We start from the raw sequence: 24,672 nt of genomic DNA, 5'->3' as shown, positions 1-24,672 counted from the left end.
TTTATTTTTATATTTAGTGTGAATCATTTTGATTTTCTTTCTTCTTTAATACTTACTAGGGTTCTTGTTGAAAATGCCAGCCTGTCACTGTGCTAAGGAGAACAAAAAGAGCGAGAGGTGTGAAGAGAATTGTCCTGAGGCCAAATGTATTATCCACATCAATTGTACTGGTTAGCTTCTGTTCTGTTCTTTAACTTCACAAAACTCAAGTGGTCTGGTTGTAGCCTTATACCCCAATCAAATGCACCAGGGGGAAAATTTAAAGCTTCTTCTAAATACCACAATGCCATGTTTTATCCACACTTGAACCAGAATTTGAAAGGAGAAACAGTTTTATTCTTTAGGAATTAAGTATAGTGAAGCCATAGGAATCAAGGGAAGCTACCTCCACATTCTGGAGTTTACATTTTGTTTTAATGAGAGAGGTCACGCCCTTACAAGAGTCCTGCCTTAATAAATGATGCTTGAAATGTTACTCAGCTGGTTTAAAAAAAAAAGTGGGAGTAAAAGAGTGATTAAAAAGGAAATATACTAGATCTCAAAGAAACCAAACCTATAAAAAAAAGTCTGAGTAGGAATCTAAAGGTTATTTTCTTTTCTTTCTATTATTCCCCCCCCAAAAAAATAACTCTTCAATATGTAATACAAAGACAATATTTAGTACAAAGATAACCTTAAGAAATGGTTTATTCTCTGTTTAAAATATGAGTTATTTAAATGAGTTATTTAAACAGAGAATAAACCATTTCTTAAGGTGTTTCTGGCATGCTCAGGTATACTTGCTTTTCAGTTCAACTCTTTATCATCATAAACACAAGAAATGCATTAATTAATGCCCTTTGAACTGACCTTAAGCTAGGCACTTGTTCCTGCTATAAACATATTCTTAATAAAGACACTGACATGGATTTATATGTACAGATCACAAAGACAGGCAGAAACATTTAATCAGATATGTAATAGAGAATGGAGTAACAGCTTATACCAGTCAAACACAAGTGCATGGAGTTAGTAGGAGAGAATGCTACTAGGCTGGAGCTAGAAGAACTAGATTCAAATCACTAGGTAGGAATATATATATATATTGCCAACCTCTTTGGCTGATACAAGACACAAATGCAACCATGGATGTAAGAGCACTTTACATATTTGTATTATATAAAACATATATATATATATGTAGGAATTGCATTAAATAATCTCTAAGGTCCTTCCAAACTCTAAGAATCTATGATTCTATTTTAAGATTAGGTAGCCAAGGAATGGGGACCAGGGACTACCTACTTAGGGTGATGTTCAGATAGAACTGCTTCATCAAAGTGAGGAGACAAAGTTCTTGTTTTCTCCATTTGCCCTAACACTTGCTTACTCTACTTAAAACTACCAAGGCCAAACAATTGCTAGGTATTTAACCCAAGAACAGCTAAAACTGAATAAGGATTGAAAAACATCATCTCTTGACATTACATTGTGTTATTTCATTCATGCATCTGTTTGATGCAAAATTATAAGCATCTGTTTGATGTAAAGCACTGTGCTATAGAGATTATACAAATGAACGAGCAATTGCTGTCTGAACTTAAAATCCAGTAGGTTGTCCTGCTCAATAAGGACACAGATAACCAAAATAAAATGGTGAAGATCCACAGGAGAGCTACAAAGCCCTACAAAGGAAGCATAGCTTCTGGCTTGGAATCCTGGCCCCCACTGAAATGTATGTGACTCTAGAAGAGGTTAATTTTCCTTCAGTTTCTCATCTATAAAATGAGGATATTAGTAGTACCTTATTCATAAGGTTGTGAGAGGATTCAATGAGATAATAGGATAAAAGTGACTTAAAATCATCTCTGGTACACAGTAAATACCCAGTAAAAGTTATTATTGTCATTATCATGGGAATTCAGAGTGGTAGATTTGACTTAGGAAAAGCAATATAACTTTCATCAGGATATAGTGTTAGAATTGGGTGTTGAAAGATGGGTACATAGTTGGATAACTGGTACAGAAGAAAGGAAGAGGAAGGGGAAAAGAGAGGGATAAGAAGGAGAAAAATCCTTGCTATAGTAAGAAGTTCAATTTGGCTGGAGTAGAAAGTTCCTTAAAAGAAATGATGGCTTGAAAAGCAGTTTGCAGAAGCTAAATATTAATCACAACTTTCTTTTCTATTAGTTTTCCTTTATCCCCAGTCATGTTCTAGAAATTAGCATTGTAGTTAAAAACATATCAAATGTTGCTATTAATGCACTCAGTATTAAAGCCTATATGAGTAGATAAGGCCAAGCATCTAAATCCAAAAACCTTATGTGTTTTTTCTGACCCTTTCTGAAAGCAACCTGTCAAGTCTGAAAAGCACTAAGAATTCTTAAGTCTGAGAATCAGAAAACAAGTCTCAAGCTAGGTGAAAGTCACTTAACATCTCTGGGCTTCAATTTCCTCTTATGAAAACATATACTACTGTTACTTTAGGATAGATGGATAGAAGAAATATTGAAGTGGTAGGAAGGCCATTGTAGGGAGCGGAACACTTGCCAACCTCTTTGGCTGATACAAGACACAAATGCAACCATGGATGTAAGAGCACTTTACATATTTGTATTATATAAAACATAAGATCTTTTTATTTTTGAAGTCATACCAACTTAGATCTGAATCCTACCTGATCCAGTCATTTGCTAGTTCTATGACCTTAAGGGAAAATAGCCAGAAACTGCTATGCTCTTCACACTATTGCTGGGCTTTCACCAAACAAACAATGTGGATCCTGTAATGGCATATCCCCTCCCTGCATCAGTCACTCAGAAGCATATGCAGGTTCTAATGACATACATTTCAGAAACTCTTGTTTTTAACTCTCATTTTCCCTTCTGGGGCCATTTGATTTTGCACTTTATTTTTAAATGCCTCCAATCCCCACCCTCCACCCTTTTTTTTTTTTTTTTTTTTTTTTTCACGAGGCTGATCCTAAAAATTAATTAATCATAAATGTACCTCTTCCATCAGGCCTCCATTTACCTCCCTAAGCAGAAGGTCTTGACTTTTTTTGTATGCCCTGCTCTTTCTAAGTGTTCAACAAATGCTTCTTAAATTAATAATAACATTGAAGAGTCCACAACTTAACTGGCCAATATCAGAAACATCCAAATGCTGTTAGCTAAATCTGGACCCAATCAAAACTAAATTTCATTATGTGTTTTCAGGATGTTGTCTGATAACAGTAATATTTTTAATGTGTTGAGTAATATTTTTAATTTGTTAGGCACATCACAATCTTTTACATTTATCTGCATATATATCATTTGGTCCTCACTGCATCCTTGTCAAGTTGTTTTGGCAGGCATTATTTTCTATTTTATATGTGGGAACACAGACCCAGCAGGTCTGTGGTGGAGGAGTCAGTTAGAAACCAAGACCTCCACTTCCAACCCAGCAATCCTTTCATTCTAATACACTCCCTCTGGTAAATTCTAGAAACAGGCAGCAAAACAACCAAAAACTAAAGCAGTTTACCTTTTCATATGTAATATGTAAATGAATAGCAATGGCAAATGACAATGGGAATGTCTACTAATAAATATGTAATAAGCCTGGCGCAGTGGCTCACCACTCCTGTAATCCCAGCACTTTGGGAGGCCAAAGAAGGCGGATCACTTGAGGTCAGGGGTTCGAGGCCAGCCTGGCCAACATGGTGAAACCCCGTCTCTACTAAAAATACAAAAATTAGCTGGCTGTGGTGGCAGGCGCCTGTAGTCCCAGCTACTCAGGAGGCTGAGGCAAGGGAATCGCTTGAACCCGGGAGGCAGAGGTTGCAGTGAGCCAAGATCACCACACTGCTCTCCAGCCTGGGTGAGAGAGCGAGACTCTGTCTCAAAAGAAAGAAAGAAAAAGAAAAGAAATACATAATAAGCATATCGATCAATTGACAAGATATTTTAAAATGTAGGCTCAATTAAATTTTTGTTTTTAAAGGATCCATGAGCCTGGCCAACATGGTGAAACGCCGTATCTACTAAAAATACAAAAGCTAGTCGGCCGTGGTGGCGCGCACCTGTAATCCCAGCTACTTGGAAGACTGAGGCAGAAGAATGGCTTGAACCCTGAAGGCGGAGGTTTCGGTGAGCTGAGATCGAGCCACGGCACTCCACCCTGGGTGACAGAGTAAAACCCTGTCTCAAAAACAACAACAAAATGGATGCATGCATGGAGGGCATGAAATATTTCCACTGTATTTCTGTTAATCCAACCTCAACCCCCATGAGTCCTCCACAAGGCCTACACTCAAATTATTATAAAGGGACTTCACTATTTGGAGCAGAGGATAGAAAGTAATGTCACAGAATGTGCAATGTAATATTTATCCCACGTAGTATAAACTATAGATGGGAGTGAACTCCACTCTGCCCCCTATCTCTCCACACTCAACCCAAAGGGTGCTTCTGATGAACAGCTATCCAAAGCCTAAATTTACTCCTTATTTTGGACAAAGGTCAAATGTAATTATTGCTGATAAAATGTTGGGCTTTTTTAATCCCTAGGTTGTGATGACAAAAAAAAAATTTGCCTTGATAATATTCCAGTTTGTTTTTCTTGAAAAAGTCGATGAAGCAAAGAGGAAGTTACCTCTTAACTTATCTTTGATCAGCGCTACCAGTCATTTCAAGATCACTAGCTCAACCTTCCAGAAACGAACGGTTATGAAAGTATTCAAAGAGCGTCTCGGGCTTGGCACAAGTCCCTGTGCCAGGCAGGACGGAGATGGGGGTGTTCAGCCCCTAGTGTGCAAAGCACCCGACCGCGGGTCCATCCCACAGGTTGGCGCCCATGGGATAGCAGCTGGGCAGGCGCCCTCCGGCCGGTCCGCGGCCGCAGGGAGGATCTGCGCGGACATAGGCCCGGGGGCAGTGACCTTAACAGCCCCTCCACTGCCCAGGGAAGGCTCAGGATGGTCACGGGATTGGGATAGTGGCGTGACAGTCTCCAGGCGGCCCGGGGTGGGCACCCCCCGGGGCAGAGGCCAGTCAGCCCCTCCGGGACCCAGGAGAGGCTCAGCCGCGCGTGGGTCTGCCCTTTCCCCGGCGCTTCCAGTGACCCGCCCGCAGCGCATCTGGGGCCAGGCTCGGGCGAGCGGCCAGCCCTACCTCCTCGGTGGCCGTGGGACAGTAGGAGATGAGCACGAGCGTGGTGACCACGTTGACGGCGAGCCCGAGCAGGGTGATGGAGTTAGGGGCCATCCAGAGTGGGATCCACTGCAGCAGCCAGGTCCAGTAGAGCTGCAGCGGCGGCTCGAGCAGCGAGACACCCGCCGCGCTGTAGCGGTGCTCCTCCAGTCGCCGCAGCTGCGCCGCGCTCAGCGGCTCGCTCAGCGCCCTCAGCCAGCGCGGCGCGGGCCTGGCCCCGGCGCCTGCCGCCATGGCCGCCTGCGGGCCCCGCCGCCGCCACCGAGCGCAGCCCGCGCCTGATATTGGGGGCAGGGAGAGGCGGAGGGAGGGGCTGGCGGCCGGGGCCTGCGCCGGCCGGGCTGGACTCACCGGTCGGGCCCGCACGGCGGAGGTCGAGGTCAAGCCGGGCTGCCCGGGTCCCGGGGCCCCAGCCCCGAAGCGGTGGGGCCGCGGGTGCGGCTCGCGGGTGGGGCCGAGCCTCGGGGAGGGGTCCGGCTGGGGGCGGGGCGGAGGGGTCCGGCTAGGGGCGGGGAGGCGGTCGCGGCGCTCGCGGGTCACCCTCGGCGCCCGCCAACGGCAGCCTGTTATTGGCATCCAGGTCCCTGACTCCCCAGGGGCCGGCTGCACTGCGCCTGAGGTCTGATTTCTTAACCCGCGGCGTCCGATTACGCCCTGAGGTCGTCTCCTAGCGGGCTGCACCGCGACCTAGCCGGTTTCTCTCCTAGGGGTGGGAACACGACTCCTGTCGCCCAGTGTCAACCGCTGCAGGACCGCGCTGCCTGCAGAGCCTGAGGGTTTTCGTGTGAGAACACAGTTCTGCAGGTCTGGGGTCACCGGGGTGACGACCCCATCTGTCCCGCTTGGTAAAACACATAAGCACGATTCTCCCTTTCTGCACGGAGGAAGGCGGCCCTGCCATGTATTCGCCCTAGAAACCCCTCACTGCAGGTTCAGAGACCAAGGTTTTGAAACTGAAAATCAAGGCTGAGAAACACTAAGAAGGAGACCGAATGGCTGAAATCCCAATACCTATTTTCTTCAGTGCATTTGATACCAACAAGGGTGGATATTTTGACACATGCTTTTCCCTGGAGTAGAGGTCAGGAACCCAGGAGTGTCCTCCCCCTGCACGGGGGAACAGGCTGGCTTGCCACACGCATTGGTAGGTCACCGGCCCCTTATCTCACAGTGCGCTCACTTGGACAGGGGACATCTGTCATAAACATGTTCTGTTGCACAACCTGAGACAGGCCTGTCTCTTGCTTTGCTCTTCACTTCATGGTTCTGATCTGCACGCACTCTCTAAGGCCTAGGACAAACCAGAAATTGCTTCCAAGACACTTGTGTGGTGCAGCCTCTATCAGCGAGTGCAGTTTGCCTCACCGGCTTAGTCAAACACTTGGCACAGGGGTCCACAAACTGCTGCCTGTGGGCCAGACCCAGCCCACCACCTGTTTTCCTACAGCCCTCCAGCCAAGAATGGTTTTGACAGTTTTAAATGATTGGAAAAAATCAAAGAATACTATTTTGTGATGTGAAGTTATATGAAATTCAAAGTTCAGTGCCACAAGTAAAGCCATGTTTATTCCTTACATATTGTTTGGCTGCCTTCATGCTACAAGGGCAGCTGAATTCAGTTGTGACAGAGACCATATGGCTGGCAAAGCCTGGAATATGTCCTCCTAGGCCCTTTAAGGAAAAAAGTGGCAACCACTACCTTAGACCAATGAGTGTGTCTACAGACCAAGTGTATATGTTTTAGGAATGTGTACCTCCTCATCTTTAATGGGTAAAACAATGCTGACAAATGCAGGAAAGGAAATGGAATGGTGGAGATCCACTTTTAACAATGCCAGTTTATGTGCAGTGAACTTGACAGTACCTACTTTTTAATTTACCAATGCCATGAACAGTCCAAGGAAAAAATCCTTTTCCAGATTAGCAGATTTCACCATATTAAAGATAATTTTTAATGTTCATCAAAAGACATCATCAAGAGAATGAAAAGACAAGCCATAAACTGGGAAAAGGTATTTTCCTCAAAACCCACAATGAATAGTACCCAGATTATGTAAAGAACTCCTAAAAATCAATCAAAATAAAAAATACTCAACTGGGCTATGTTCAGTTTCTATAGGAGAAGCCCTGGAACATGGTAATGTTCCAGGGTGCACTTATGAACATGAATGAATTGCACAAGCATATGCTGAGTGAAAAAAAAAGCAGATGTATTAGTCAGCTTGGGTTGTCATAACAAAATGCCATAGACTGAATAGCTTAGACAACAGGAATTTATTTCTCACAGTTCTGGAGGTTGGGAAGTCCAAAGTCAAAGTGTGTTTCTTAGTGAGGACTCTCTTCCTGGCTTGCAGATGGCCACTTTCTATGTCCTCACATGGCAGACAGAGAGAGAAAGAAAGGAAGCTCTCTGGTGTCTCCTTATAAAGTCCTTATAAAGGCACTAATCCCATCATAAAGGCCCCACCCTCATGATATCCAGTATCCTAAAGGCTCCATCTCCAAATACCATCACATTGTAGAGGATTAGGGCTTCAACATATGAATTGGGGGTGGAAGGGGGGCAGGATACCATTCCGTCCATAACAGCAGGTCATAGGCAAAATACACACAGTATTATTTCACTTATATAAACTTCAAAAACATGCAACTGTACTTTGCAGCTCCCATGTGGCAAAGTTATGAAGAAAAGGGAAAGAATTGTAAGTACAATCCTGATAGTGGTTACTCCTGATAGAAAGAAAGGAAATGCAATTGTAGGCAAGTTTCAAAGGTATTGGTAATTTTTTAGAGTACAGCTAAGCAAGCTACAGCAGCCTAAATGGAATAGAAGTTTATTTTTGCAACATCGATGTCTGGGTAGGCATGGTAGGGCTACATGGCAGCTCAATGGTGTCAGAGACACAGTCTTCTTCCATTTTATTAGTCTGCCTTAGGATGTTGCCCTTGTCCTTGTGATCAAAAATGACTGACCAAGACTCCCAACCAATTGGAAGGGGAAAAAGAGAAGGGGCTGCTATACTCCTTTCTTCTGAAGGCCATGATGAAAGGTTGCACATATCACTTCTGCTCTTATCCCACTGGCCAGAACCTGGCCACATGGTTGCTATGCCAAACTGTAAAAGAGCCTGCAAATGCAATCTTTAGACAGCCAGCCACCTGCCCAGCTAAAATTCCTTTTATTTATTTATTTGTTTGTTTGTTTATTTATTTAGAGACAGAGTCTTGCTCTATCGCCCAGGCTGGAGTGCAGTGGCGCAATCTGAGCTCACTGCAACCTCTTCCCAGGTTCAAGAGATTCACCTGCTTCAGCCTCCTGAGTAGCTGAGACTACAGGCATGCGCCACCATACCCAGCTAATTTTTGTATTTTTAGTAGAGATGGGGTTTCACCATGTTGGCCAGGCTGGTCTCGAATGCCTGACCCCAAATGATCCTCCTGCCTTGGCCTCCTAAAGTGCTGGGACTACAGGTGTGAGCCACCACAACCGGCCAAAACATTTCTATTATTATTGAAAAGTGAGAGAGTGGGTATTGCAGGGGGCCATCAAGCTGCCTCAATCACAGTTTTTTAACTGAGTAGTAGTAACATGTTCATTTTACTATTATTTATGCCATCTATGTAACTATATATCTACACAGATATAGATGGCATGGTTGTATATTTTGCAAATATGAAATGTCATAATTTAAAAATAGTGAAAGCAATAAATATAAAAACCATTTTTAAACTACTCATCATGCTCTAAATTGATTTTTCCCTGTGCTTCTTTGTTGAATTTTTGGAAATTTCAAATTAATTCAAGACATACTAAGGCATATTTATTTCTTCTACCTTACCCCACTCTAACATACTCTAAAGTCAAAAAAGTATATTAGAGATTTTCTACTATTTTATTTCTTGCATCATGACTCCCCTCCATTTTCATGGTTTATTACATATAGTGATTGATACATACAATGTTTCCCTTTTTTCTTGAATTAACATGGTAGCTCACATTTATGAGTTTCTATCCTATGCCAAGCACTGTTCTAAATATCAGGAGTTATTTCAGTTACTCCTCAAAAAAACTCTGTGATACGGATGAGGAAATTGAAGCACAGTGAAGTTCAGAAACTTACCCATGGCTCACAGCTAGTATGGTGGATTCAAGCCCATGTAGTCTGATTTCAGAGCTTATGTTCCCAATGACTGCAAAATGCCACCTAATAACTTACATGTATTAAATATAGGACTTTGGTGGGTACTTTTGTCAATATGGAACAGTCCAGTTTCTATATATCATGTTGGTTTTGTGCCATTCCAGTCTATTCTAAATATTATGAAAAAAGTTATTATACTAAATTTACTAAAACTAATAATATATTCCCATGTTCAGAAGCCTTTGATAAAAGTCCAGCCTCCCTCACATGGCATCTGAGGGCCTGGTCTACCCTCCTAGTCTTACCTCCCTAATATCTCTGCCCCCATTCTTCTCCCTAAGTCTCATGCTCCAGCTGCGTGGGCCCACTGGCTGTCCCCAAACCCACTCTCACTTGTTCCCTGTTGGGAATCCCTTATTATTCCTGTCACATCGTCCGTCACTCAAGACTCAGCTTAAGTTCCACCTTCTCAAAAATGAACTCCCAGATTCTTCCAGTTTGATCCCTCTTACTCCCACACAACAGAGCACTTTGTAGCTTGTAATGCAGGCTATCTTTGTTCAGTTATTTGTGTATTGATCAGCCTCCCTGCCCAGGTCATAGAGTGTCAGATCAACCCTGCACTGAGTGTGCTCCTCAATGCCTGGCATCCAGTAAACATCCATAATTAAAAATATATATATACTTTAAAATGATTACAGACACACAGGAAGTTGCAAAAATAATACAAAGAATCCCTTGTATACCCTTCACACAGCCTCCTCCTATGGTCACATCTTACATTTCCATAGCACAACAGGGATGTATAAATGTTTATTTGATGATTTAACTAAATTGAATTCCTTTTCCAAAGGAGAAAGAACATCTTGATTTAGGATCTCGGTTTTACTACTAGTTCTTTTGTGTCACTTTCACTCATATTTCAAATCTTCCTTAACATCCTCAATCTCTAGGCCAACTTTCCACAAAATATTAAATCGTGTCATATAGGCAGATTAGGCACTGTTGTGTGTGAAACCACCAGTTAGAAGCCCATGGACTTTCACTGGTTTGGAAGAAAGAGTGGGTTGCAATAAGAAATCACGTGGCTAGAGGCCGGGCGCAGTGGCTCATGCCTGTAATCCCAGCACTTTGGGAGGCTGAGGCAGGCAAATCACTTGAGGCCAGGAGTTTGAGACTAGCCTGGCCAAAACGGTGAAGCCCAGTCTCTACTAAAAATACAAAAATTAGCCATGTGTGGTGGCATGTGCCTGCAATCCCAGCTACTCAGGAGGCTGAGGCAGGAGAATTGCTTGAACCCGGGAGGCGGAGGATACAGTGAGCCCAGATCATACCACTATACTCCAGCATGGGCAACAGAGTGAGACCCTGTCTCAAAAAAAAAAAAAAAAAAAAATTCACCTGGCTAGGCTTGCATTGCAGTAGAATTTTATCATCAGGGCATCAAGCTACCTGTGTGAGTGTTTAGAATTCTGAACTTTAGATCCACAGGCTGGAGTATTCGTGATAAGCATAGTTTTATGGTATAATACTTGCTTTACTTGCTTGGGTTTTATATTTTTATAGTTTTGTACTTTGAGACTCTGAAGTCTAAATTTTATGGAACTCTGGTACTTTACAAAATACATGGGTAGATAGTATTCAATAATAGATTGATTAAAACCTTTGCTCTCCTCTCTAAAAATGCCCAAGCTGGAGTGCAGTGGTGTGATCTTGGCTCACTGCAAACTCCGCCTCCAGGTTCAAGTGAATCTCCTCCCTCAGCCTCCTGAGTAGCTGGGATTACAGGCATGCGCCACCACGCCTGGCTAATTTTTGTATTTTTAGTAGAGACGGGGTTTCACCATTTTGGCCAGGCTGGTCTTGAACTCCTTACCTCAGGTGATCCGCCTCCCTCGGCCTCCCAAAGTGCTGGGATTACAGGGGTGAGCCTCCATACCCGGCGGAAAGTTTTCATTTCTAAGAAACTCCCAGGTGGTCAGCTGAGTAATGAGGGACTGAAGCACACAGTCTTAGGAGGCTTGGGTGGAGGCACCACTTTGAGCTCTCTGGCTCTCAGGCCTTCAACTACACCTCCAGCCTTCCTAGGTTCTGTGGGCAGCAAATCATGGGCTTTCTCAGTCTCCATAATTCCATGATGAATACCTTATAATTAATCTCTTTCTAGATTTTTCATGCTTTTTCTTTCCTCTTTTCCCTTTTTCTTTCCATTCCCTCCCTCCCCTTTCCTTCCTTCCGTCCCTCTTCTTTCCTTCCTCTCCTATTGGTTGTTCCTCTGAAGAACCCTAACATAATAGCCAAGTTGTAGCCTCCAAGACTGAAAGACCCCAGGTCCACGCTCGTCAGGGATGTTTCAGAGTCACCTGTCCTTGAGTGAACCATACCGGGTTTGACCATTAAACTAAAAGAACTGCTTTTGCTTATTCTATGGGTGACTTTTTTATAAAGTGTAATACAATGACAGGCATCTCTGCAGGCACCAGTGTAGATTGAAGACCAGAGGCCTTTCCTTCTCTCCATTTTCTGGGCACCAAGAAAGATTCCTGTTGACTCTGGAATCTGAATCTCTAAACACGGCAGAGAATTTCTCAATCTCCCTAGCTAGTGGAGAGCTCAGAGTTACATTTAATCTGATTTAGAAAAGTTAAGTAATATAGTAAGTCCTGTACTCCATCCTAGTATGATACACACATTGACAATAACGAATACATAAACCACATTATCCAGCTTCTGCATTGTTGTCATCCTCTCTTATACCTGCATCCTGCCGTGTTTATATGTTCCCCTCTGTGTACTAGTCTTATACATTATAAATTCCTTGAAGGCATGAAGTACCTCTTTTTTTTTTTTTTTTTTTTTTTAAGATAGGATCTGGCTCTGTTGCCCAGGCTGGAAGTACAGAGGTGCGATCTCAGCTCACTGCAATCTCCACCTCCTGGGTTCAAGCGATTCTCATGTATCAGCCTTCTGAGTAGCTGAGACTACAAGTGCATGCTATCACACCTGGATAATTTTTTGTAGAGATGGGGTTTTGCTGTCTTGCCCAGGCTAGCCTTGAACTCCTGCACTCAAGTGATCTGCCTGCCTTGGCCTCCCAAAGTGCTGGGATTACAGACGTGAGCCACCACGCCCAGCCTGAAGTACCTTATTTATCAAGTTGCAAGCTGAATTCATTACAGTGCCATGCAGATATCAGACATTCAATAACTCATTTGTTGAGCTGAATAGTGTTTCAGAATTTATTCTAAAAATGAATAGTTAAGGGCATATTACCTTGTTCCAATGTCTCTTAGAATTATTTTTTCTACTTTGATATTAATTTAGACGAGAACATCCATTAAGCCTTCTTTTAAGGTAAAGAAAGAAACGTGAGCCTTAAAAAAAATTTTTTTTTTTGAGACAGGGTCTCACTTTGTTGCCCAGGCTGGAGTACAGTGGTGCAATCTCGGCTCACTGCAACCTCCACCTCCCAGGTTCAAGCTATTCTTGTGCCTCAGCTTCCCAAGTAGCTGGGACTACAGGTGTGTGCCACCACGTCCAACTAATTTTTGTATTTTTAGTGGAGACAAGGTTTCACCATGCTGCATAGGCTGGCTTGAACTCCCAGCCTCAAGTGATCTGCCCACCTCGGCCTCTAAAACTACTGGGATTACAGGCGTCTGAGCCACTTTGTCCAGCCTAAAATTTTTCATGAATGTTTAGTTTCCCTAAAGAATTTTTGGTAAATTCCTGTGATATATAATTTTTTAATACAGTGAAATTTAAACAAAATTATAGAAAAACCAATAGTAATAACAGCTTCTGATATTTTTTGCTCTTTGCAGTTTCACAATAGACTTTTTCTTCCTTATTAGAACTTTGCAGTGTATGTGTACCCTTAATATAAGGAAAGATTATATGTAGAAAAGTAATATTATCTAATATAAAATATAATTAAAGAGCCTAAGTCATAAGTGAGGAATCAAAATTCAGCAGGGGGGTTTTACAGTCTCTTTTAGGCTATGTAAAACCATACACGTATAAGCAGCCTAACCAGCTTGGCCAATGTCTTGGCAAAACTGCTCAGTGCATATTCGAGTTAAGTAGCCAGTTCAGCTGCTGCGCTATGGCTAAGACCCAGCAGCTGGGCTGCAGGGACTATGTTGATTAGATTTGCCACATTGTCATTTCTTTGGTTTGTATATAGACATAGGGCCTTCATGTCTTTACAGTTGAGCCAGACTTCCTTTATGTAAAATACCTTAGCCAATACTGTGCATGTAGCTTTCTTGCTTAAAACTGGTATTTACACAGGGATTGCACACAATATTATTCTGGAGTTGTTGGGAGCATAGGAGCAGGGGTGATAGCCAATGTCATTAACAACCAGTAAGGCAACATCACCAACCAACTCCAAAAGAGATATATAGAGCCACCATAGTTTGGACATAAACTAGACTTTCTCTTGTTCTCAAATGTATTGCAACGAACTGAATCATTCACCCTTCCCTTTACGAGCCCAACATCAACCCAGATCCATGACGACCGTAGAACTTCTCAGCTAAAATCTGGAAAGAAAGCAGAGCAGATATGTTTAAAATGTCATCCACAGAAGCCATGGGCCCACCAACAAGTGACAACATATTTAGCCCCTGCAACAAAAGACCGAAAAGAAAAACAGAAGGGAGGCAAGGGAATAAACAGTAATGGTGTGGTACCTTACAGTTCGATTCTACTCCCTTAACTGAAACTTTGTATCAGGAAGAGTAAGGGAAATTGTGGAAAAGGTTATGGGTTAGTATAAATGTTTCGCAGCTGCTAGATTTTTTTAATAAAGGTTTCCATCAAATTGAATGGATACCGTTAGCAAACCCTAACTCTGTAATAGGTCTGTTGTCTGCAACAGCCCTCTGTCACTATGACTAGCTGTTTTGGCAGAAGCTCTGGCAGAGTTGGCCAAGATGCCTTGCTAGAGCCACAGGGAGGGCAGACCTGGGTTCAGGGGCATGCTGGCTCCCAGCCTTTAGTCTCAGTTCTGTGTCTAGGCACACAACCCCAAATACATAAGTGAATATTGTATCATTTCATCACAAACACTTCAGATTTGTTGTACCATTGACTGAATTCATTTTCCCTTCTGAGGAAATTTGTTTGAAAGTTAGACTTTTAAAAATGTTTCATTGCATTCAAATAAGAAAACAGGGCACAGATCCTGGTGTTAAGCAGGGCTGTATGAAATAAACAACTCTGCTTTAGTTAGAAAAATCTATTAGATCAAGAGAAAGATGGGTTTTCAAGGTCCAGTCGTGGTGTATTGTATCATGTTCTTTACTCTGAGAGGAAAAAAAAGCATTTATAGCCTACTATTTAAAATAACTGCTTTTGCTGATTCTAGGGCTTGCATTTTTGTAAAGTATAATACAGTGAGCAGAGATAATAATGACCAAAGTGCTGACTTCAAATGAGATTTTGTTTGCAATTTTTAATTAAGCAATCTGGGCAATTTTTTTTTTTTTTCTCTTCAACATTAGGAGGAAAGAAAAAGACCACACTTGGGGGCCTGGTGGAAAAACAGAAAATGCTTTTTCTCATTTCAACCAGATTTCAAAGCAGCAGAGTGCAGAAAGGCAGTGGCCAGGCCCTCAGTATTCCTCAGGATTGCTTGAGTGTACGTCTCGCAGATAGGAATCAATTATGTTTGGAGGTACGCCTTGCAAGAGGAGCCTGCAGAAGGACAGCCCACCTAGAGAGGACCAAAAGGAAAAGAGATAAATCAAAACCATCTACGTGAAAAATCGCTGAAACAATACTTCTTGACTAGCTGCCTGGAAATGTGACTAATTATGTTCCCATTAGTTACAAAGATTCATTCAGTCTCTACTTGGAAATCTTCTCCTAGTTTTAGTACATTTAGAATTTAAAGCACTTGGCATCTAGAAGGAAAAGCAAGTTCCCAGCAGAACCATAGCCGTTTTCCCCCTACTATTGTTCAATCTTCATTTAAATTCCCAAGTGGTTGGAAAGTATTTATTGCTCTTTGAGAGGTTTTGTGATTCCTCATAGATGATTTAAATGTTCCGACTGAACAGCAGAATACATGCACACCATCTTATGGATCAGCGGGAAGATCTGCTTCCAGTTTGTTAATGTTGTTTTTAATTAGGCACAGAGAGTTTCAATTCAAACACATTGGAAAATATATAAACTACCCCCTTTAACTGTGGTCATTTATGCACGTCAAAAGCACAAAAATTGGAAATATTTTGTTAAAGTTATAATGATAAGACCGGTCCAATACTTTCTGAAGGTGTGAGAAACACCAACCAATATTTCATACCTACCTTCTGAATTTCTGATTTATATCAAAAAAATAAAAGTACCCTTCAAGAGAGAATCCATGAAACCACAAAAATTCATGGTCCTTTAGTGAAGTGCTTCACTACTTGCTAATAAATTCACGTCCAGACAAAGCAGCATGCCATTTGAACATTCTTAAAAACTTCTTTAATGCAAATTTGAGAAAGTCATTCTCCTTTTTTTAAAAAAACAACTCAAGTCACATATTGGTAGAAATGATGCCACTTATGTACATGTCCATTCCTTGATGCAAATAATTCAGAATGCTTGGGTATCACCCGTTTTTGTCTACATTAAATGCTTTGATTCATGCTCTACTGCATTCAACAACTTGCTTCATGTCAACAGGAGACTGCTGTGATGGATAAGTACTAGCTGTTAATTTCAAGATAGTGAACTACAAATTAAAACTACTAAGTTAGCGATTTAAAATAAGTCTATTTTCATTGGATTACATAATGAAAATCATGCCATACTCCACAGGCTTGGTATGGCTTATGACAGTCATAAGCTTCATATGCCAAAACCATATGAAAGCTTACCTTAGATGATATTATACATTCAAAAATCCTTATTGTGCAACGACTAAGGAAAAGAGAAAGAGGGAGAGAGAGAGAAGTCGTAAGCATTAATAAAGTGCTAACACCAAAGTTGAGTACTTGTTGGATGAAATTATGGTCATGATTATGATGAGGTGATTTCATTAATCCTTAGTCATGTAAAAGATGTAGGAAAATAGAAGCACATGAAATGAAGGGTGGGGATCCAGTCACGTCAAAAGGATCATTAATATGTAAAACATTTATTAATATGCACAACTACTTTGCCTGAATAGGTGGCAAAGTCAATCCGATTGTATAGTGAATATCTATGGTAAGAGCTTCCAAACCATTAGCTTAAAACAAATACAAAAACCAAAACCCTACAACATATATATATCGTGTTTTTCAACAAAAGAAAAACATAGACAATGGACAAAGTGTTAGTGTACATATATATATGTTGAAATTCTAAAAGGCAAAATTATCAAGTACAAATATTAGACTAGTGTATTCTATAATATTGTACTCTGAATGGAATATATATGACTGATCTAAATAGACACAAAACTTAACCTTATGTTACAAAGCTCTTCTGTATACAATCTACAAAGCTTTCAAGAAAGAACCTTACTTTTTTTCTCTTTTGAAAGCTGATATTATCTTTGGAAATTCACAAAACAAATATTGTAAACTCAGGCATAGATCTACATCATCAGGGTTTTAATCAAGTTGCATACCCAGCTGCAAATAACTCTTAATTTGCAATTCCAAATGGGGGCAAATCACATGTATATGATAGTACTCATTTATTGCTTGATACATTTTATAATAGAGCCTAGACTTTTCTTTCCTTTTAAGTTCATAAACATGTGAAATAATTTGAGTCCCCATGAAAATGTCCAAAATCTTCAACAGATAGATGGGTTACAGATATTCTACTGGCGAATTTGTAATGGGAATATTTTAAATATGTAAGTTTCCCAATTTATTTTTTTTATTTGTTATTTTTTTGAGACAAATTCTCACTTTGTCACCTAAGCTGGAGATCTCGGCTCACTGAAGCCTCCTCGACCTCCCACATTCAAGCGATCCTCCTGCCTCAGCTCTCCAAGTAGCTAGGACTACAGGCTTGCACCACCACACCTGGCTAAGTTTTGTACTTTTTGTAGAGATGGGAGTTTGCCATGTTGCCCAATCTGATCTTGGACTCCTGGGATCAAGCGATCCACCTACCTCGGCCTCCCAAAGTGCTGGGATTATAGGCGAGAGCCATCACGCCCGGCCTTTAAATATTGGAAATATTTTTTTATCCTCTTTCCATAAAAAATGCTCGGAACATTAAAAAAAAATGTTTACAACGTTCAGTTCTCTGAATTGCATCATGAATGTAAGGAAACTATGCTGTAAACTATCTTTTAAAAAGTACTTCTACAGTTAAAAAATGAAAATAATAAAGAAATGTTGATTCCCAAGTTTTGATAGTCTTATTATATAAAACAAGATCATCTTCAAACGTAGCTTTCTGGCTTTATTCATGGAGACATGTGGTAAGGTACGTAGTTTTCTGACAAAACTTAGTTTCTACATTACTTAATATCCTTGAATAATTTGGCCTTCCTTGTTCATGGCATAAACACTGTATGCCATGAGCTGCTAAGAGGTACAATTAAAAGCAAATGAGAAAGTCAAGCTTGACATGCAAGGTGCATTTTCATGTAAGAGGAATGGAACGGAAAGTAGAATATCCAGTGGGATATAAACGTTTTAAACCTGTTGCTGCCCCTCCAGGAAGACTGGTTGTCCAGGGGTATCTACTCCTTGATATATCACTGCAGAATCAGAATATTTGTACCAGTATTTATTTATTCTCAGTTGACATTCTTACCTTTTTTCACAACTTAACTTGATTCAAGTTACCTATTATCAGATAACAATCTGATGATAAACAATTTCAGTTACTTTTAGGACCAAAAACTTTTACCAATATATCACAGTTGATACTTTATTATGAACTTATGTACTAGAATACATTATTCTTTTTATCAAATTTAATTACCGTACCATTTACTATATTTTCACTAAAAAGACTATATCATGTATATGTATAATACTATTCACTTTTAAGGAGGGCCTCAAATATTGTTCCATTTGTTAAAGCATCATTTTATATCATTAACAACATTCAGCTAGTTTCAGAGCATAAATAAGTGGTACTGTTTTTTTTTAGTTTTTGTTTTTTGGGGGGATATTGAAACAAAAGCATCAACAATACTTTGGAACTAATAAGGCTAGCAGTTGAGAAACCAGATGATTTGCAATTATGACCTTAATAATCATTTAAAGCCAATAAAGGAGCTAAAAATGTTTAAATTCGTAAGGATTATCTCAATAGTAAGGCTTGAAATTTTCTAAGAATATTATATGCCTTATATTTGTGAGAAAAAAATCAAATCTTTTTCCTTTCACTCAATTATGAATCATAAAAGAAAAAATACAGCTTTAAAAAGTTATAAGAGGAAAGCGGCTGGGTGCAGTGGCTCACGCCTATAATCCCAAAACTTCGGGAGGCCAAGGCGGATGGACTGCTTGAGGTCAGGAGTTTGAGACCAGCCTGGCCAACATGGCGAAATCCCGTCTTTACTGAAGATATAAAAATTAGCCAGGTGTGGTGGTGCATGCCTGTAATCCCGGCTACTCAAGAGGCTGAGGCACGAGAATTGCTTGAACCCAGGAGGCAGAGGTTGCAGTGAGCTGAGATTGCACCCTTGCACTTCAGCCTGGGTGACAGAGTGAGACCTTCTCTCAAAAAAAAAAAAAAAAATATATATATATATATATGTGTATGTGTGTGTGTGTGTATTTATATGTGTGTGTATACATATATATATGAAAAGTTATTTTGTTCAAGAAGTTTCTCTATCACATTTATATTAGATTTAGCACTAAAAGACTCTTTTTTTTTTTTTTTTTTTTTTTTTTTTGAGACGGAGTCTCGCTCTGTCACTCAGGTTGGAGTGCACTGGCGTGATCTTGGCTTGCTGCAACCTCCACCTCCTGGGTTCAAGCCATTCTCCTGCCTCAGCCTCCCGAGTAGTTGGGATTACAGGCGTGTGCCACCACGCCTGGCTAATTTTTGTATTTTTAGTAGAGACGGGGTTTCACCATGTTGGTCAGGCTGGTCTCGAACTCCTGACCTCGTGATCCGCCCGCCTCAGCCTCCCAAAGAGTTGGGATTACAGGTATGAGCCACCACGCCTGGCTAAAAGACTCTTTTTTAAAAAACATAAATACCCAAGCATTTACTATGATTTTCTAAAATAGATATTTACTTTCTGAGTTTTAGGTCATAATTTCTTCATTATAGAGAGATTGGAAAAAGAAAGATTTTAGTTATTACAGAATGGCAATATAATACACTTAAGAATGAGAGAAAACACACTAGGATCATGTCACCTATTATCTCATAACGGTGACTCTTTGAAGGGTTTTTCATGGTGTCCCAAAGTAGGTTCTGCTCGTAAAGAAAAATGTCAGTATAAAAATGGTAGTTGATTAATATGAAAATTGATTAAGATGGCAGGTTATGCTTTTCAACCACATAAATCCTTATGTGTTTTCTTGGTTTACATTAGTTGCCACACTTTGAAAACTAGTATAAATGAAATGTATACCTATAAATGGAAGTTCTCTAGTTAGAGATTTGAAAAGCAACCTGTTATAATATGTATATACTATATTCTATATGTGTAATATCAAACACTTAATTAGCAAAACTATTTCTATAAATATCAGAAAATAATAAACTTAACAAAATAGGAAACTAATTAAAAATAGTGCAGATTCCTCAATTGCCATTTCAATAGATGGATTTTCACACTAGGCTTCTATTTATAGATGAATGATGTCACCAAAGTGATAGCCCCTTTCATTCTTACCATGGTGTACACATACTAACATTCCACTGAAATTAACAGTCCCTTAGCGCAAACCACATAAGACAAAAATAAGTTGACTTAAATAATCAAATAACCTTCCACAAATAAAGTGAAGTGAATGTAGGATGTAAAACTGCCTTCTCTCCCTGAATTCCCTCCCTGCTTCCCTTGCCCTCACCACCCTCTCCCACCCTCGCTGCAGCGTTTTGGCAAACAATTTGGATTAAGAACAATAAGCATTAAGAACAATAATTCAATGATTTTCTTTAACTTTAGTCTATACATGAGATATTGGATGTCATACCTTTCACCTCCAGTTTGCATTCAATCTCCACTGTCCCAAGGTCATTGACTGCTTTGCAGCAGTAAGTGCCTCCATCATAGGGGCTGGGCTTGCGAATTTCCAGGGTACAGACTCCCTGGTTGCTGAACATCCTGTATCTTGGGTCATCCACAATAGCAACTTTGTTTTTCATCCAGGTTATTTTAGGCTGAAGTTCAAATTGAAGAAACTTAGGTCAAAACATATCTGTACTTGGCATATTAATAGACCATCAAAGCCAGTGACAGGATGTTAAAGCATGGCTTAAAAAGAAAGTGCATCTGAGAATGATAGATTTCTACTTGGGCACTATTTCTCACATTAAACTCTACTTAGTGCTTGGCAAAGAAGCAAACGAACAGTTCTGACAAAGAAAGCCAGATTTGTTCAGAGGCAACTCTAGGGCAATCTTCTCAAATGGATTCAGTTGCATTTCAATTTGATCTACATGGGTACAAACTTTCAGTTATAGGATGAACAAGTTTGGGGCATTGAATGTACAGCACCGGTGGTGACGAATGTATTAATTTGATTGTGATAATCATTACACAATGTGTACACATATCAAATCATCATATTGTTCAGCTTGAATGTATATGACCTTTATTTGTCAATTAAATATTTTCAAATTAAAAACAATTTCGTCCATAGGTCCATGATATTAACTCATTGTAGAGAGTGCATATTTGCTGGGCATTTTTTTTCAGAGAATCCCCTTAAGGTGTTATGACCATTTGATTTTCCTCCTTTCCTTTTCCTGATACTCTTTTTTAATTCTTTATGAACTGCATCTGCCTCATTACTTAACCTGTCCTCTGACGTCTATATTTATCATCCCATGGCAATGGATCTACTCCAATCAGATACTGCAAGATCAGTAATGACCCAATCACCCAGGAAGATGACTTCATTCTCCTTGACCTCTGAACCGCATTTGATATCAGTGACTCCTCACTCTCATAGTGTCTTCTCCTTTCTTTTGTAAATATGCACCCTCCGCATTCTCTCTTCCACCTCTTCTATTATTTTGTCTTGCTCAGAACCTACAGATGGCACCTTTTCTGTCTCCTTCACACAGTCTTCTTCTTCCTTCCACCCTTCAAATGGGAGCGATCACTGAGCCTCACACCTTGGTCCTTGGCTCTTTACTCACTATCCTCTTTCCTCAATGATATTCCTTTCTAAAGCTTTGGCAAGGGGTAGAATGTAGCATCTTTGTGTCTGGGACTCCCAAACCGAGAGCAAGAGCCCTGGCCTTTCTCCTAGGCTCCGGGTGAACCTCTCCATCTGCTTCCTCATCATCCCCATTTGGATGTACCAACATCATTTACAAGTACACATTAATTTAGCACCTTTTGCTCATCCTCAGTCTGGCTTTTTCCTTTGACTTTCCTTTTTTTTTTCTTTTTTTTCGGAGTCTTCTGTCACCCAGGCTAGAGTGCAGTGGTGCTATCTCGGCTCACTGCAACCTCCACCTCCCAGGTTCATGCAATTCTCCTGCCTCAGCCTCCCAAGTAGCTGGGATCACAGTTGTATGCCACCATGCCCAGCTAATTTTTGTATTTTTAGTAGAGACCATGTTGCCCAGGCTGGTCTTGAACTCCTGATCAAGTGATCTGCCTGCCTCAGCCTCCAAAGTGTTGGGATTACAGGTGTGAGCCACTGCACCCGGACAACTTCCCTATTTACGATCAAGGTATATACAGGAAAAAAAGAAAGTTCATAAATTTTCCCAATTCTAGGGTACTTTCTCTCAGTGCACCCAGGGATATGTACATCTCTATGGGTGATATTCATTAAATCGTTGTTCTTTTCAAATGCCAACATGAAGCCTGGAAACCTTTCTCATCTCTTCAACCGGATATGATATCTCCCTTCTTAGCACACTGTACCCTTATCAAAGCACATTTATATTCTGTCTTACAGTATAGTGTAATTGTTGTTTAATTTATCACAGAATTCTTGATATTACCACCTAATTTTCCAAGTGAAACAATGTTATTACACTTCCATATCCTTATACAGGAGATGTTCTTTTTTAAATAGGTGGTTTGCTTTTTCTTCAGAGGAATCCCTTAGTAAAGAAATGTAAGCATTTTTTACTACTGCATCTGAATAGTGTGCCTAATTATCTACCACCACTAACACCCTCTAATCCCCCATCCTGGGAAAACACAAGGAGCAGCTGGATTTGTTTTTATTGTTACTTACATTATAACACAACAAGTACAAGCGAGGGACTTTAACTGATGTGATAGAAGAACATAGTACCTTAGGATTTCCTCTCACACTGCAGTTTAGGGTGGCATTGTAACCAGCGATGGCATAGGTGTTAACCAAAGGCTGAGTAAACATGGGTGCCTCTGAGAAATCAAAGTCTTCATACACTGGATTTTTGTAGATTTTACCTTAAAAACAAGCATTACAAATATGTTAAAATTATGTAAATTGGCCTGAGACTATATTATTGGTGGCATCCTTTACTCACGATTAAAACTTTCCTGAACTTAGAAACACACGGAAAAAGATGAGCAAATGCCATGTGGCAAACATTCTGAGGGGTACAAATGCATAGCCAATCATACATGAGATAGAAAGCCAGAGGGGTCATCTGAAACTGAACCAGATATTGAGAAGACTTTGGTGTCTTTCGGAGTATTTTGAACACAAATTTGTTCTAATGTGAAAATTCACAAGGAAGGTTTTAAGAAGAGGGGTTTATGATGAAATGGAAAGATAAGGATAGAATTTAGTTTCTCCTTTTATAATCGAGTGGGTCCCATGTGTAGCTACATTGAAGGTGTCCAAGAATAAAAGTAGAAACTCTAGAAGAAAATGTCTACTTTTTCCTGTCTCTGGGGTATTAGCCATTTGTAGATCCACTGCCTAGAAGCTGGAATGAATTAAAGCCTATATTTGTAAAAAAATTCAATAATAATATAATTCCACTTAAATTTTACTTGAACACCATTATCATAATTTTACAATGTACATTTACCATTTTTTAAATTCCCTTTCACCACATCTCTTTTTCCAGTCTTCTCTGTGTAGTCACTGTCAACCAAGGTTTTCAAATGTCAGTCCATTCCCAACTCACCATCCTTAGCGATCACAGCACTCTCTTTAGTCATGGTGGCATCCTCACTGAGGCCGCACATGTTTTCAGAAAAGACCCGGAAGTAATATTCATTCCCTATGACCAGTTCAGTAATGGTGGCATTGGTTCGGTGATAATGCTCGATGACAGTGAACCACTCCTAAAAGAGAAAAAAAAATAGTAACTGGAGGAAAATCACCTAAAAGTATACAATTTTTCTAACTGTAGATTGGGATAAATAAGTGCTTTATTAACAAAAAGAAGAAAAGACTACTCATTTTTGTATGGAGAGTAATAATATGTTGTTAAAATATGTTTATATGGAGAGTAATACACGTTATTAAAATATGTTGAAACAATGTATATTTTGTTTAATATTTTACAACTTATTTGCAATTGACTATGTAATTTAATCTTCATTTACACATTAGATTCATATACCCTAGATGTCATCTACTATCTTTATGTTTTTTCATAACCTTTAGGTGTCTGTCGTCTATTTATCTACCTGTCTACTTACCTATTTGTCTTCCTAGCTATCTTTTGTAGAATAAAGTATAATTACAGAATTTTAGTGCCAACTTCTTATCAGAAAGACCTGAAGCTAAATCACTAGATAAACATTAGTAATATCCAGTACATTTACTTAACATTATTATTATATATTTTTTTCTTTTTGAGACACGGTCTCACTCTATCACCCGGGCTGGAGTGCAGTGATGCGATCTTGGCTTACTGCAGTCTTGACCTCCCGGGCTCAAGAGACCCTTTCACCTCAGCCTCCTGAGTAACTGGGACTACAGGCACGTGCTACCACACCCAGCTAATTTATTTTTTATAGAGAGGGGGTCTCCCTATGTTGTCCAGGCTGGTCTCAAACTCCTGGGCTCAAGCAATCCTCCCACCTCAGCCTTCCAAAGTGCTGGGATTACAGGTATGAGCCACTGCTCCCCGTTTGTATTATTAACTTTGGTTCTGTTTTTTCTTTTTGAGATGGAGTCTTGCTCTGCCATCCTGGCTAGAGTGCAGTGGCACAATCTTGGCTCACTACAACCTCCACCTTCCGGGTTCAAGCAATTCTCCTGCCTGAGCCTCCCAAGTAGCTGGGAATTCAGGCGTGAGAA

The 24,672-nt window shown here is 40.4% G+C and overlaps 2 protein-coding genes across 25 annotated transcripts in view; both read right to left on the bottom strand.

The window, feature by feature from the left end:
- The window catches only part of CHPT1 (choline phosphotransferase 1), a 29,476-nt gene extending 24,021 nt beyond the window's left edge, over window positions 1-5,455 (bottom strand). For all 7 annotated transcript variants that reach the window (XR_013401281.1, XR_003720772.2, XR_013401282.1 and 4 more), the window contains exon 1: window positions 5,136-5,455. Coding sequence is in view for 4 of the 7 variants with exons in the window: in XM_077954817.1 (XP_077810943.1) it covers window positions 5,136-5,408 (273 nt within the window). In the remaining 3 variants the exon portion in view is untranslated. The remainder of the gene's footprint in view (window positions 1-5,135) is intronic.
- Window positions 5,456-14,757: 9,302 nt separating this feature from the next.
- Window positions 14,758-24,672, bottom strand: part of MYBPC1 (myosin binding protein C1) — a 98,893-nt gene continuing 88,978 nt past the window's right edge. For 6 of the 18 annotated variants that reach the window (XM_015152592.3, XM_015152583.3, XM_077954805.1 and 3 more), the window contains 6 exons: window positions 23,549-23,708; window positions 22,723-22,859; window positions 20,434-20,620; window positions 17,965-18,023; window positions 16,195-16,237; window positions 14,758-15,038 (listed from right to left, as the gene is read on the bottom strand). In XM_015152592.3, the coding sequence (XP_015008078.1) occupies window positions 16,214-16,237; window positions 17,965-18,023; window positions 20,434-20,620; window positions 22,723-22,859; window positions 23,549-23,708 (567 nt within the window). In that variant the 3' untranslated portion in view covers window positions 14,758-15,038; window positions 16,195-16,213. The remainder of the gene's footprint in view (window positions 15,039-16,194; window positions 16,238-17,964; window positions 18,024-20,433; window positions 20,621-22,722; window positions 22,860-23,548; window positions 23,709-24,672) is intronic. The other 12 variants (XM_028829806.2, XM_077954811.1, XM_077954809.1 and 9 more) reach the window with 2 other exon arrangements.

The sequence above is a fragment of the Macaca mulatta genome, chromosome 11 (genome assembly GCF_049350105.2).
Source record: "Macaca mulatta isolate MMU2019108-1 chromosome 11, T2T-MMU8v2.0, whole genome shotgun sequence".
In the NCBI taxonomy this organism is placed as follows: Eukaryota; Metazoa; Chordata; class Mammalia; order Primates; family Cercopithecidae; genus Macaca; species Macaca mulatta.
Note: the sequence above shows the minus strand (reverse complement) of the source record. Positions and strands in the feature narration are given on the sequence as shown.